The sequence below is a fragment of the Pempheris klunzingeri genome, chromosome 2 (assembly GCF_042242105.1).
Source record: "Pempheris klunzingeri isolate RE-2024b chromosome 2, fPemKlu1.hap1, whole genome shotgun sequence".
Classification (NCBI taxonomy): domain Eukaryota; kingdom Metazoa; phylum Chordata; class Actinopteri; order Acropomatiformes; family Pempheridae; genus Pempheris; species Pempheris klunzingeri.
This window is the reverse complement of record NC_092013.1, coordinates 26,789,680-26,803,602: the sequence shown is the minus strand read 5'-3', so window position 1 is coordinate 26,803,602 and position 13,923 is coordinate 26,789,680. Positions and strand designations below refer to the sequence as shown.

The window sequence follows — 13,923 nt, the reverse complement described above, 5'->3', positions numbered from 1 at the left end:
AGCCACTGCTACTTTCTGAGTGAATTAGGTAGTTTGGTCAGCCAAGGAATCAACAATCTGCATTTCCACTTCTGCATCTCTGAACGTGTTAAATCTGTTAAAACCACATAACCACAAACCCTAACACTTATTTAAACTAAAACCATTATCCTTTCTAATTTTCAACCTAAATGATTCTTTGTAAATGAGCACCTAAACAAGTGCTAAACAGCGAAGTTTCACCATGTCTTAGGGACTATTTTTCTCATTAAACTGGCACAGTGCCAGCACTACTGCAATACCATTTCTTAGTTTCAATACAATACTAAATCAGAACTTTTTTCAAAACATTATGATGTTATTATATATATTATAGTGGTATAAACATTTTGATCTAGTAAAATAAGTTCAATTGTCAAGTAAAATACACAGCAAAATAAACAAAGTTAGAATTTAAAGTTAGTATCTGAACAAACAATATGTAAACAAGACTAAAATCTAACCAAGCGTTCAATGCCAACTCTCAGTTCTTGACAGTTTTCAATACTCTCCTGACATAATCCACTCAGTACTTAACAAGTGCGGTGGTTTCTTACTCAGCCCTAAATTTTGAAAGCACACGCACACACACACATGCTTGCACACACAAGGGCAGCAGCAGAGGCAGAAAGAGGCAGAGTCCCAGGTTGCTTGTAATCCCCGTGTACCCCCTGTGGTGAGGCCCCTCCTTAGCTCCAGCATTCCCAGCTCTCAGCAGCACAAAAGCTCCTGAGCGGCCCCACAAAAGAGGGCCTCTGACCTAACAAATCAGTTGGCTTTTTTGGCGTATTGTGTGTGTGTGTGCATGTGTGAATAAATATGCTTGTCTTATTAGCCCTTCTCACACAAATGCACTTTAATGGCACCTTTATCTTACCTTTAATCAAGAGAGTGGTCTTTTAATTTTAGAGCTTGCAGTACCAATGAGTTTATTAGTATCAAATGTTTCCCCTCTGCTCTTTCACTCAGATATACCCTTCTCATGTATAGATCTGACCTACTCTTGATCTAGTCTTCTCAGAACTATGTTTGCACTCAGATATACAATATATTTCCCATGCTTCTCCTTAGGTTATCTCCCTTCCCCTAATTCAAAACGCCTTTTAAACTTCAGTTATCGCTGTCAGATTTTTGTACAAATGCTCAGGGGTGCATGTTTTTGACCTCAGTGCACCCTTTGCAGGGGGTTGCTCTCCCTTTAATATGTCCATCCACACATGAGCAGTGACCTGGAGGATTTTTTTTTCTTTGACAGCTACCTTTGTACAGTCTCCCAGCAGAGTACTGGAGCTTTCTAACAAGCTGGAATCCAAAGTCAAGGCCACAAATTAAGTGAATCATTTTGAAGGTGTAATGTCTGTAGGCTGAAATGTTGGTTTGCAGTGCTAGTCGTTAGCCAACTTTATCAGTTATCATTATACTGCCGAAATTGATAAAATTGATAAACTTTGTAGTCCCATGTGCAAATAGCCAGACAGCCGCTAGTCAGCTATTTACTCCTGGTCCAGTCACACAGTATAACAGCATTCAAGTCCATGTGAGACCAAAAACAAAATATGCACATTTATGTGTAGGCTCAGTTTTCAGTGACAGTTTGGTTAGGTTTAGGAGAAGATCATGCTTTAGGTTGAAATAATAAAACAAACACAAAATATACTGCAACACACACCTGACTTAAAAACTTACCTTTTTTGATTCTGATGCATATTTCTGCCCGTCCTCATAGTACTTACAGAAGTGAATTGCAAGTTGTCTGCTGACATGGGCAAATAGAGGCTAGAAACTTGAAGCCACAAACTTTATATGCTGTTTGCCCTTCAAATCTAAAAAGGCTAGTTCCCCCCCTTTACACTACACAACAAATATATGCAAAAGGGTCATGAAAGATGTGAGTAGGTTGATGGGGAGGGGGGAAGGAGAGGTGTGCCATTTTTTGCATCAAATCCTGCTGGTGGCAGGCCCCCCCTGCCAAGCGCCATGTGATGACTTGGGTGTGAACGTTGGATTCAAGGCGAGGTTTGAGTGTGTGTGTGTGTGTGTGGTTGTGGTGGTTGGGGGTTTGTAGTGGGATGGTTGGGTTGGTGTCAGATGGGGGCAGGAGGTCGTACTGTCTCCCAGCTCCTGCTAGAAGGGAAATGAACCGGCAGATGTATATGTGAGTATGTGGGAGTGTGTGTGTGGTGTTGTGTGGGGCGTGCTTGTCGCCTGTGTATAGGTAGGGGTTCATCAGCATGTCGTGAGGTGACAAAACACACACAAATACACACACACAGATAACCCAGTTGAAGGAATGGAACCCCTTCCTTCAGATGGAATTCGTTAGAGTGTCACAGATTTGATCCCTGTCGGGTTATGGCATTATGTATTCAGAGCCATATTACGCTTGTTTTGGCTGTCAGCAAGTGCTAGCCCCCTGCTGATCCCCATGCAGCTTGGGTAAATTTGTCTGTTCTGATGATTTTCCTTTGTTAGTTCCGGCCAAGAGGAACAAAGTATGAGGGGCCATCACTGTTCATTTGACAAGCTCAACGAGGGTCAAATGGTTTTCAACTTTATCAACATGTGTACGGCACTAAAATCCAATCCTGCCCTGAAGCACTGTCACTTTGTCAAGGGCTTTGAAAGGAAACTATGGTTTTTCCATGTGGCTGTTTTCAAGTAGCCAGAGTTGGTTTAAAGAACTCAGAACTCAAACCATTTAGAGGGGAAGACGGGACAAGTGAAGCAACTTCCTATTTTGAATGAAACCACATCAGGATACGACACTTGGTAAAATGAACAGAAAAGCCATTAGATATCCATGAAAACACTACACATGTTGAGGAAACAAATTTCTCTGTATGATGATTAAGGAAGAAGCGTAAGTGTAAATCATCGTTCAGTCCCATCCCCAACCACCTGATTGCAGAACCTCATTAGAGGCCTGACAGAAAGTTCTGCATCTGCTCAGGAAAAAAAGCATTCTCTCCTTTACATGTTTTGAAAAAAAAATGATTGAACATAAAATATAATCCCACAAAGAAGCTAGAATTGGACATCTGAGCTTTAAGAGAAAAATCTCCTTATAGTGAAAGATACAAAGATCTAAGCTGTGAGCAGCATAGTCAGTGAGCCACAAGTTAGCAGTTTAATCTATGATAGAATTAGTTGACAGCAAGCTCATCTAAGTCAGCTTTAGGTCTGCTTTGTGACTTTTGGTGTGTTACACAATGGGATAGACTTGAAGGCATCTAATACTGTAGTATTTAGAGCTGTCCATCACGTCGAATAATTGAATACAGAATGGACAAAAACACTTTATACAGGATGTCATATGGAGACCCAAGGGAATCCTTAAGATTCAGAGCAGGGCTGATGCATCACATAAGCTGTAGTCTACGGGACAGGGCCAGTTGAAACAGCTGGGAAAATGAACAGCTGTGTACCTGATTGTGCATGCAATGTCAAGCACATAACCCATCTGCATGGATGCATCCCTATGATTACTTCCCTAAGAACATGACTCTCTCCAAGACAAGTTGAGAATAATGCTCTCCACAAGGACAGAAGTATGAGCCCTGTATTCATGGACTGAATAATCACCCTCGATTACATCAGAGACTGTGGTCTTGCAGCAAAGTCAATTGATGAGATTAATTTCTGGGGGTTTTCAGGACGCTTTCATCGTGGATATCTGATGGATTTTGAGTTTACATACAGCAACGACAGGTGGAAAATGGTGTTTTCTGCTAGAAGGTGTTTACACTGTATATCAGTTAGAAACAGTAGTTTCGGCACTTTTCTAAACTAGTGTTAAAGTCATGGTATACTTATTATGGAACAGAATGACCAACCTCCCATTTTTAATAAAAATTTGAAGTAATTATTATTTATCTTGAACATTACCTTACTCAGAAGTATGTCATTGTACTCAGTCCACATGCTATGATGATGACTGTGAAAGTTTAAAGAAGTTAAGTCATTTTATCTATATACTCCAAAACCACAAAAAAAGTCAAATGGCTTTTCAATCTATACAGCAAGAGATAAGGAAATAAGGAAAACACTCTTAAACACAGTGAATGTTTTACGTCTTAAACACAGTTCCAGAAGCTTTTGTGTCTTGTTCTCTTGATAGTCATGCAGACATCTTCTGATGGACCATCAGTCACTTTCATTTTTTTAAATGATGAAAGTGGTATTCCATTCAAACTGGCATTGAAAAGATCTTGAAGTTGATGAAAATCACAGGCATTATGTGTACACAAGATGTCCCTGACAGACTTCCAAAATGCCAGTCATGGCAGCAAGAAGACTTGTGACATAACTGTCAAGCCTTTTTATATAAAATGAAGAGGAGTAAAGAACAGGGCACGAAATGGCTCCTGCAAAAATGGCTGCAGATGGGAGCTGTGTGGCACGGTGCAAAGTCTAAAGAAAAGGGAGAAGTGAAGGAGGAGTGGATGATGGAAAGAGGGAGAGCAGCTAGTCGGTGGATCAGTCACTCCAGGCCTGGCCTCTCGGCGGGGGGTTGTGCTCGGGGCGAGATCACAGGCCTGCTGCCACGCCGAAGCCTTCACAGGCACACAGCGACAGATAGGAAGCTGCTGGCACCAGGTCGCCTCACTGATTCACCCGAGCACTCCCTCGGCACAGCCATCTCTTTCACCCATCTCCTTCACTGACTTAGCATGACCTACATGGAGACCAGCTCTCTCCTTCTACCCGCGGCCTCGGCAGGTCTGAAATAGCAGTGATCTTGGTGTCCCACTGAGCAGCTTTTGGCCTTTTGTGTTTGGTCTGGCAATTCCAAATGAGATAAGAACTCCAAATAATTTTGTTACACTATGATGATTCATCGTTAGTGCAGATAACAACTTGAAACTCTAGTTAAGTAAGATGTCAAAGATACATTCCACAAGTATATCTATTTTACATTTTTTGCTGATGGATGGATGGATGATGGATGAAGAGTTTCTTCATTAGCAGCCGAGAAGCATAACATTGCTTATTATTTAGTGTCTTTATTTCTTGAATATGCCTATACATTTACTATAATAATAATGATTGTCAATAAACATTCATTACTGTGGTTGTAAAAACTGTTAAATAGACCAAATAACAGGCAAAATAGACCTTTGACTTTCCACTGAGCTCATATTCAATCATTATGATAAAAAAGTTGTTTACTTTCAAGGATAAAATCTATCTTGTACTACTTAGAAATTACCCCTTGGCTCCTTGGCATCTCTCCTAAATTCACACACACACATACACACACTGCTATCCCCTTCCTCTTCACTTCTCTTCCCATTCTTCTCCAGCCCCCCATCCATTCTGCTGTGACCCTGACTGTTGAAAGTCAGTCGGCTTCTATTAGTATCAGCCGGCGCTCATCATTATCCATCAATTAGACTGGCAACAGCCAGGGCCCACAGAGAAACATCTGTAGCCTTTCGGCTCTGTTTCTGCATGGCTGCTGTGCTTTGAGCTCGCTGTGCCTTGCAGAGGTCACTGTTTAGAGAAGGCTCTTCTGAATAGAACAGTTGGAGAATTTCATGGTTCATACTTGTAACACCTGTGGAAGTGGCAGTAACAGGAATAGGGCTGGTTAAGGTGTGTCGGTTCTTTGTCTTGACTGAATTGTGTCTTATTTAGGGTAGCACCTCTTTCATCATATATTAGGCGACATAAAATGAGCCTGTGTGACATTTTAATAAAGAATTGTTACATTCTTTCTCATACAAGGTTATAAAGACAGTTAGATAATGAAGTACACTAATCCTCACACTACAGCTGCAAATCAGATCCATAGCCAACTTTAGCTTATTATTGCTGTGGAACTGATGTCTACTCTAACTTTATGTGTCTTCAGATATTTTCTTAATTATTTCTGCCATTTTTCAGCTATTTCTTTAGGTATTGACATCTAATATATGACGTCTCACATTTGAAAACTTTAGCTTCTATTATTAAAGAAAGAAGAAAAGAGAAAGGCTTACTGTTTAGTCTGGCATGCCAGGCAGAATAACAACATACACCCCTCCAGCTCTGTAGCAAAAACAGTACTGTGCAAAGTTTGTTGCTAATCACACACAAAGTAGGGATCGAGTTATATAGTTATATAATATAGTTATATATGTGATATAATGAACCACTTAACAATCAGTCATGCAAAAGTTTTCGTTCGCTCAATAAGAATTAAGAAAAAATATACACACCCTCTTCATCTGTGTTTGGCGTACTAAACATACTAACAATTTTGCCTGCCTAGATACATATTACAGTTTTCTAAAAGTATTTATCATCCAGTTAACACTACAGTAGCAGGCTGTCTGAAAAAGGCTACAATCACACATGGCCCAATCATTGACTTGACTACAAACAAATGTGAATGTAGGCCTGACTTTGTGCCAGGAGCGTTAGACTACATTACATCCATTTCATAGAATTATTTGCCCCAAGTAACTTAATATAAATGTGCCAACCTCCATGGAAGGAAGCACAAGATTTCATTGAAAACTGTAAGTGCTATTTGATAAATAAGTTGTTGTTCAGGCCATTATATGGATGATTATTTGAATAACCAGGCCATGTAATCTAATTTACCACTTCACTTGTTGCTGTGATGGTTACGTTGTTTTCAAAAGTCAAAATCTCTACAATCCGTTGCTCCGTTTTACCAAAGTACAGTGTCTGATACCACTGGCGCTTCTGGGAAGACACCTCGTTCTTTCAGTTGTTTGATTCAGCATTTCACATGCCTGTCTCTTCTCATTTTTTCCAATCCATCCACACTTTTACAGCTGACAGTGACCACATCTAATTGGTTGCCTGCTTACTATTTAATACCAGTTTGACGTGGCTTCTCCTCAATAGAGCTGGTGATTGCAATGCACTGTTTGACCAATCAGACTGACACTGCAAGTTGAGAGGGCTGCATGCCACTCAAGAGACACGTGTTCATCATTAACGAGAGAACGCAATAGTCAAAGGCAATGCAGCTTGGAACATACTGCTAAACTGACACCTAAAAGATTTGTTTCATGGACTTTGACATGTGCCCTTGGCAGAGCATCTTGCCGTGTGCCGAGAGCATCATAAGCCTTAGTCTTTATTAGGATTTCCATTAACTGACGCCTCATTGGCTGCTGGGTCTTCCTGAGGTCCACACTCCAGACTTTAATAGATCCCAAGCCTTCAAGACTATCTGGTGGCGCCCCACATGACAGAAACTGTTTTCTAAGCTTGGGTCACAGGGAAGTCTATGTGGGCATCGCTGAACTGCAGCAGAACAACCCCCTTGTTATAGAAAAGTGCCTGCACTGTGTTGTGTGTCATTTTTTCTAATGGCTTGATGAGGCTGTGCCACCAACACGACGCAAACATCTTCAGATTACAGACGTCTCCATGGTAAGGGTTTGTTTGTCAGCTTTGTCCCTCCAGCCTCTCCCTCAGTGATCGACAAGGAAAACTCTGTCATGATGATCCACTGCAGGGATGGCATCACATACTTTTTCTGCCAAATACACCAGGAGCAAAGTCGATGGATCACAGATACTAATTTCCAGGGTTGTGAATATATTTTTCAGAGTGTTAAAATTTGGTTTTTCATTTATGTGTTCTGAGGTTAACAAGCTTTGAGCACATTTAATTCATGGAGTATTGGATGTTGATGTGTGCTTGTATGTCTGTTTCAGCAATGGTACACCAGCACTATGAACCTAGTAGGAACTTGGCTGACTGACCGTATGGACCTGCAGCTCCACCTCTATCAGCTGAAGATTCTAATCAGGATTGTCAAGGTGAGAACATCTGCTTTTAAACAGCTTCTAAACCTCATGCATGCAAACAAAATGTTTTCCATCAGCTATTGTCATATGAATAATCTCACAAATCAAAGGCAAAGTTATAAGATTAAGTGACTCTTAATTTCTATTGTAACATTTCACTGCTGCTTCCTACATCATTTGATATTTATTACTGTTAAAATTGGATTTGTCTCCTCTATTCACACACAGTGTGGTGTTTTTGTCATTTGTACTTGTTACACTTTTTTTTTATTTGGCCTTTCTGGTAGAGAGGAGGCAGTGAGTGGCAGCATTGCACTGATGTTGTATCTTCCACACGTTTCATACTACCAGAAAAAAAAAATGAAATGAGTGGGTGGTGGGTCGTTATTATATATTTGCTTATTTGAATCAGCCTTAATTATTCTCCTTTTATCAATACATCAGCTTTTCCAGCTCAGGAATGAGGACATTTTTTTTCTTCAATGTTTTAGATGGAAACATACTGTCTTGGTTTTGATTGCATGGTATTTCCATTTTATGCTGCTTTTATTTGCTTGATATTCTACGACATTTTGGAAATACTGTAGCTCCATTTAATTGACCGCTATAGTTGGTTTGCACTTTGCAGATTTTACATGTAAAAATTCATCATCTTATAAACTACGACATATTTATACATTAGACAGCCTAACACCTGCTGAAACCCTAGATAGGTGCTGATGTGTTTGTTCTGATTACCCAGCATAATATAAGATATCATGATGAAGCACAAAGAGGTTCTAGCTATAATTCATATATCCCACTCCTTTGTCGTGAATGAGCTAGGACATGATCCCTCACTAGCTGCCCAGCCACAAACACTAACAATTCAGGTCACTGGAACGCCTGGCTGAGATGTACTTAACCATCTTTAGTAGACTGAACTGGAAGTGGGCAAGAAGATTGATTCATTTTTAAGTCATTCTTTAAAACAGCCCACATTCAGTGTGCCATCCACCTTAATTAATACCTTGATTATGTGTCATTATTCGCCCTGGAAGCTCTCCACAAACTGAAGTAAATGATTATATATATATATATGTAATGACAGTTATGATGTAAAGCACGGTGATATTGGAACATTGACAGGTCACCTCAATTCACTATCGCACATATTCTGTTGATTAATCATTTCATATCCTCCATACAGATTGCTGCCATTATAAAACCTATGTGTAATATGAGGGCAAAAGGCTGACTGCCACATGCTTTCAAGGATATGTGTTAGTCTAGGATATGACCTAGAAATGAACCTATTGAAACTGTCTGGAGACGCAGTATAGTGGATCCCTGGTTAACAGTCAGTTCTGGTTTTTATATTGTTTGCATTCTCTCCCAAGTTCTGTCCCCCTTCAGTCCTCACCTCTTTTAACGTTTGCATGTCACGGTAATATATCGTGTCAGCATGAATCAATGAGCTTGTCCCATTATGAATACAGATGAAAAATATCGTCTGTTTTTGAGGACACACACCGTAATGATGCTGTAAGGATGTGATAATGATGCCGTGTGAAGTGTCTGAGTTGGAGGTATACATAGCCCTTGAAATGGGACACTACTCCTGTGTTTGTAGGAGTCACACTCACATTTAGAGATCAGGCAGCTCAGATGGAATAGAGACTCTAACACCAAAACAGTGAACCTTGAAAAGGAGAAGCATTTGTTGCACCGCTCTGCTTTGGTATGAGCCCTGATGTTCCAAGAACATCGAGGCTTATGTAGGAAAACCGATTGACCTTCTGCACATCTTCATCTACAACTACTGTTTTTCATGTCCAAATTGGTGTTTTGCATTTTTTCCTGTATTGTGGTTGAACATACATTATGAGCTACTTCATTCATGTGTGCTTACCATAAAACTAAAAAAAAAAGGCCACCAAACAATATAATGGACCAAACAAGGCGTTATTTACAGACCCACCCTTAGATTTTTGAAAATATGCTCATTTTTCAATCTTACAGAAAAGTGTGTGCAAGTGTAGCTTAGCATAACACAAAGACAGGAAGTATGTGCCTTTCAGTGCCATTTGAATAAAGGCATCAACAGTAAAACACCCTCTATCTCACAAAACCTGTAAAGTCAGAATCACAGAGTCTAGAATGTCTTTGCCATCTGTTTCTAATTTCTTTCTTTATTTGTGATAGAAAAAGTACCGTGACTTCCGCCTTCAAGGGGTGCTGGACTCCACGTTAAACAGTAAGATGTATGAAACCGTGAGGAACCGGCTGACCTTGGAGGAAGCTACTGCCTCAGTGAGGGAAGGAGGGATGCAAGGCATTTCCATGAAGGACAGCGATGAAGAGGACGATGATAACTAGATCAAAGGGCCTGAAAACTACGAGAATGTCGAATCTTTTCAGAGAGTGAGCGGTATACTGCCTGAGAACCCATGCAGCCTTTCGTGAAGTCAGAAAAGATTGGCCTAACATCCTACTTGTTCCCTCCATTATTTGCTTTCTCAGTTTTTCACCCCTCTTATAGCTCCACATTTCTGTCCAAACTAATGCAAGAAGAAACTGTGTTTTGTGTATTGAAAACTTGTCCGATGCAAGTCTGTCCTACCGACGCTCTTGATTTTCCCCATATAGACTTACTAAGCTTTAATTCATAGCCGACAGTAGTACCTTTCATCAACCAGACACTGATTGATTTCTCCTGATATGTGAGCAAAGAATATCCAGAAGAGGCCAAAACGTGACAGGATTGTGAGACAAGCACACATGTGACCATGAACACTCACCATGTAAAGCGGCCTTAGAACTAAGATGATAGAGAAAGGCAGGTAATCACATCTAAATGATATTCATCTTTTGAAGGCATGAAAAAGATTATGTTGTACCCTCATGTTGTGCATCCCAAAATGTCTGCAGTCTTTGTACGAGAGCTTTCCTGTTGCCTGACGCTAACATTTCTTTTTCACATTTTGAAAAGTAAATCTAGTGTAGAGCACTCTCTTTAAGTGATCCTGGACACTGTACCGTGGTTCCAAGTGAAATAGTGAAACTGATAGAGATCTTTTCTTTTTTGCCTGCCAACAAATGCATGATACATTTTTCGCTGTTGAAGTCATATTGCAATAGATCCAAATAGCAGCAGAACTGATGGTTACTTGTTAGTTAAAGGTCAGACTGATCAGGCCACAATAGCAGAACTAAAACATTCATTATTTCCAAAATGACTCCTGAATGTTCTCAGGCGATATGGATGACCATTTTGTTTCCCAGGTTAATGAACAAGGCTATGAATTTCTTTGTGTTATGCTAGAAAATGTGCAATGAGTGCAGCTACTGTGTGTTGCATTGCTGTAAAGGGTGTAAAAATGGTCTCCTGTTACTTTTTTTGTAATGAGTCTGCATCATGTCTCAATCAAAAAGTCTAAATGTTTCAAATGATGTGCTGTGATACGAGGTGACATTAGTGACATGAGGTGACATGAGATCCAAAGGCGTTGTCAACAATTAAATTGATGGTTGCAAACATTGAGATATTTTACTAACATAGTGACAAAAGATGAGGACATCGTTCAGCCTTCAAACGTTTTCTGTCATGTTGATAGGTTCCATTGTTGGCCCTCTCAACTTGGTGTCACATGAGGAGATCATAATTAATTTAATCTTGCTCAACTGTTTGGCACAAATGTTCACTTTGGTACATGGTTTTCTTTGGTTCGGCACTCCCTGTGAACCAAATCGTTCCTGTGAAATTATCCTAATACAGTCTAACATGTCGAGGTGTTAGCATGTGTGGAGCACACATTCAACTGCATGAGTGTTTGGGAGGATGCAGTTTGTGGTGCTGTTAAACCGCACTGCATCATACAGAGGTGTTAGGTGTTATTTACCCTATTATTAGAGATTAGAATTTATGTGCTGGACAAAATGATAAAAACACCCGTCAGCATAAACTTCATCCTCCAACATGACCGTACAGTAGGATCAGCACCTCTTTCAGGTCCAGTTTCAACAAAACCTCAACATTATAGTGCTTATGAAAGAGGATTCATTGTAGGGCTGCTCTATTAAACTGCATTCATTTTTACCTAGCTGTACCTTATAAACTGGCAACTGAATGTAATTTAATTACCAATACTAACAGTATCATAGCCTGACAGTGTAGCCTGACAATGTTTGTTTATTGCATCTTAAAAAAAAACCACCACAATGATAATTTGGCAATTATTAGACCCTTATTTTCTGAACACTTTAAATTAGTCTTGAATACTGGCTAATGAACGCCATGAGATCAATAGAACATCTCCTGTTACTTTTTTTGTAATGAGTCTGCATCATGTCTCAATCAAAAAGTCTAAATGTTTCAAATGATGTGCTGTGATACGAGGTGACATTAGTGACATGAGGTGACATGAGATCCAAAGGCGTTGTCAACAATTAAATTGATGGTTGCAAACATTGAGATATTTTACTAACATAGTGACAAAAGATGAGGACATCGTTCAGCCTTCAAACGTTTTCTGTCATGTTGATAGGTTCCATTGTTGGCCCTCTCAACTTGGTGTCACATGAGGAGATCATAATTAATTTAATCTTGCTCAACTGTTTGGCACAAATGTTCACTTTGGTACATGGTTTTCTTTGGTTCGGCACTCCCTGTGAACCAAATCGTTCCTGTGAAATTATCCTAATACAGTCTAACATGTCGAGGTGTTAGCATGTGTGGAGCACACATTCAACTGCATGAGTGTTTGGGAGGATGCAGTTTGTGGTGCTGTTAAACCGCACTGCATCATACAGAGGTGTTAGGTGTTATTTACCCTATTATTAGAGATTAGAATTTATGTGCTGGACAAAATGATAAAAACACCCGTCAGCATAAACTTCATCCTCCAACATGACCGTACAGTAGGATCAGCACCTCTTTCAGGTCCAGTTTCAACAAAACCTCAACATTATAGTGCTTATGAAAGAGGATTCATTGTAGGGCTGCTCTATTAAACTGCATTCATTTTTACCTAGCTGTACCTTATAAACTGGCAACTGAATGTAATTTAATTACCAATACTAACAGTATCATAGCCTGACAGTGTAGCCTGACAATGTTTGTTTATTGCATCTTAAAAAAAAACCACCACAATGATAATTTGGCAATTATTAGACCCTTATTTTCTGAACACTTTAAATTAGTCTTGAATACTGGCTAATGAACGCCATGAGATCAATAGAACATTGCCATTCTGACTGTCGTTTCTATTATTTAAAACATTAATGTAATGAATCTAAATATGTCAGTAACATCAGATTATCCACATAATGGTAAGTAAAGTAAGAAATCAGTATGAAATTGCACAAGGAGCTAAATAAAACCTATTTCCTCACTCTGTAAACAGATTGAGATTATTTTCATGATTTCAAAGATAATGGGAGGTGTGTCTCTGCTTCGATCATGGCTAATCAGGACTGTACATTTTACTACCGCCACAACTTTTTCCATCATAGAGTGAGACAGCCACATTTACGCTTTACAAAAAGAAGTGATTCTGTGTCGCTAATGTCATTTAATTGGTGTCAAGCTGCCTAAAATAAGTGACAACATAAGCTGATAAATAAACACTAACTGCCTGTGGTCTCATTGCTTCAAACATTTCCACATCTACCTGCACCTCTGATGTTTTCATTCCTTTACTTTGGTTAATAGATAAGTTAGCAAGGCAATACGCATATAGTTTGGTTTTATCACACTGATAAACCTGTTTTCAACTTTCTTCACATTTTAAATTCGAAAGCAAACGTTTTATTTTAGTCAGATATCATTTAAGTAATAGTTTTGTTTGTCATCTATTCTATGTGTTCTCGTATGTGCCCTGTACTTCATTTTAGGTTGTATGATGAGGCAAATCCACATTTTTATAATGAGTGATGGGAAGTGAAGTCTGCCTGTACTTTCCCTCTGTCAACTGTTTTCTATACTGTTCTCCTTGGGCTGGGTGTCGCCCTGTGTGCTGCATGTCCACAGTATTCACTCCCTAAAGTGTTTTTGCTCTATGTGTGAAATTAACGGTGGGTTCATCGAGCTTCTGCCTTCTAGAAGAACCCGCCACGGCCAAGAACATTAAAATAAAAGGTGAATGGCAAACGT

General features: G+C 39.6%; 1 protein-coding gene across 1 annotated transcript in view; it reads left to right on the top strand.

Moving 5' to 3' along the window:
* Positions 1-10,148, top strand: part of cadpsa (Ca2+-dependent activator protein for secretion a) — a 154,531-nt gene extending 144,383 nt beyond the window's left edge. The window contains exons 32-33 of the mRNA XM_070839590.1: positions 7,698-7,802; positions 9,975-10,148. Coding sequence (XP_070695691.1) covers positions 7,698-7,802; positions 9,975-10,148 — 279 coding nt within the window. The remainder of the gene's footprint in view (positions 1-7,697; positions 7,803-9,974) is intronic.
* The last annotated feature ends 3,775 nt before the right edge of the window (positions 10,149-13,923 follow it).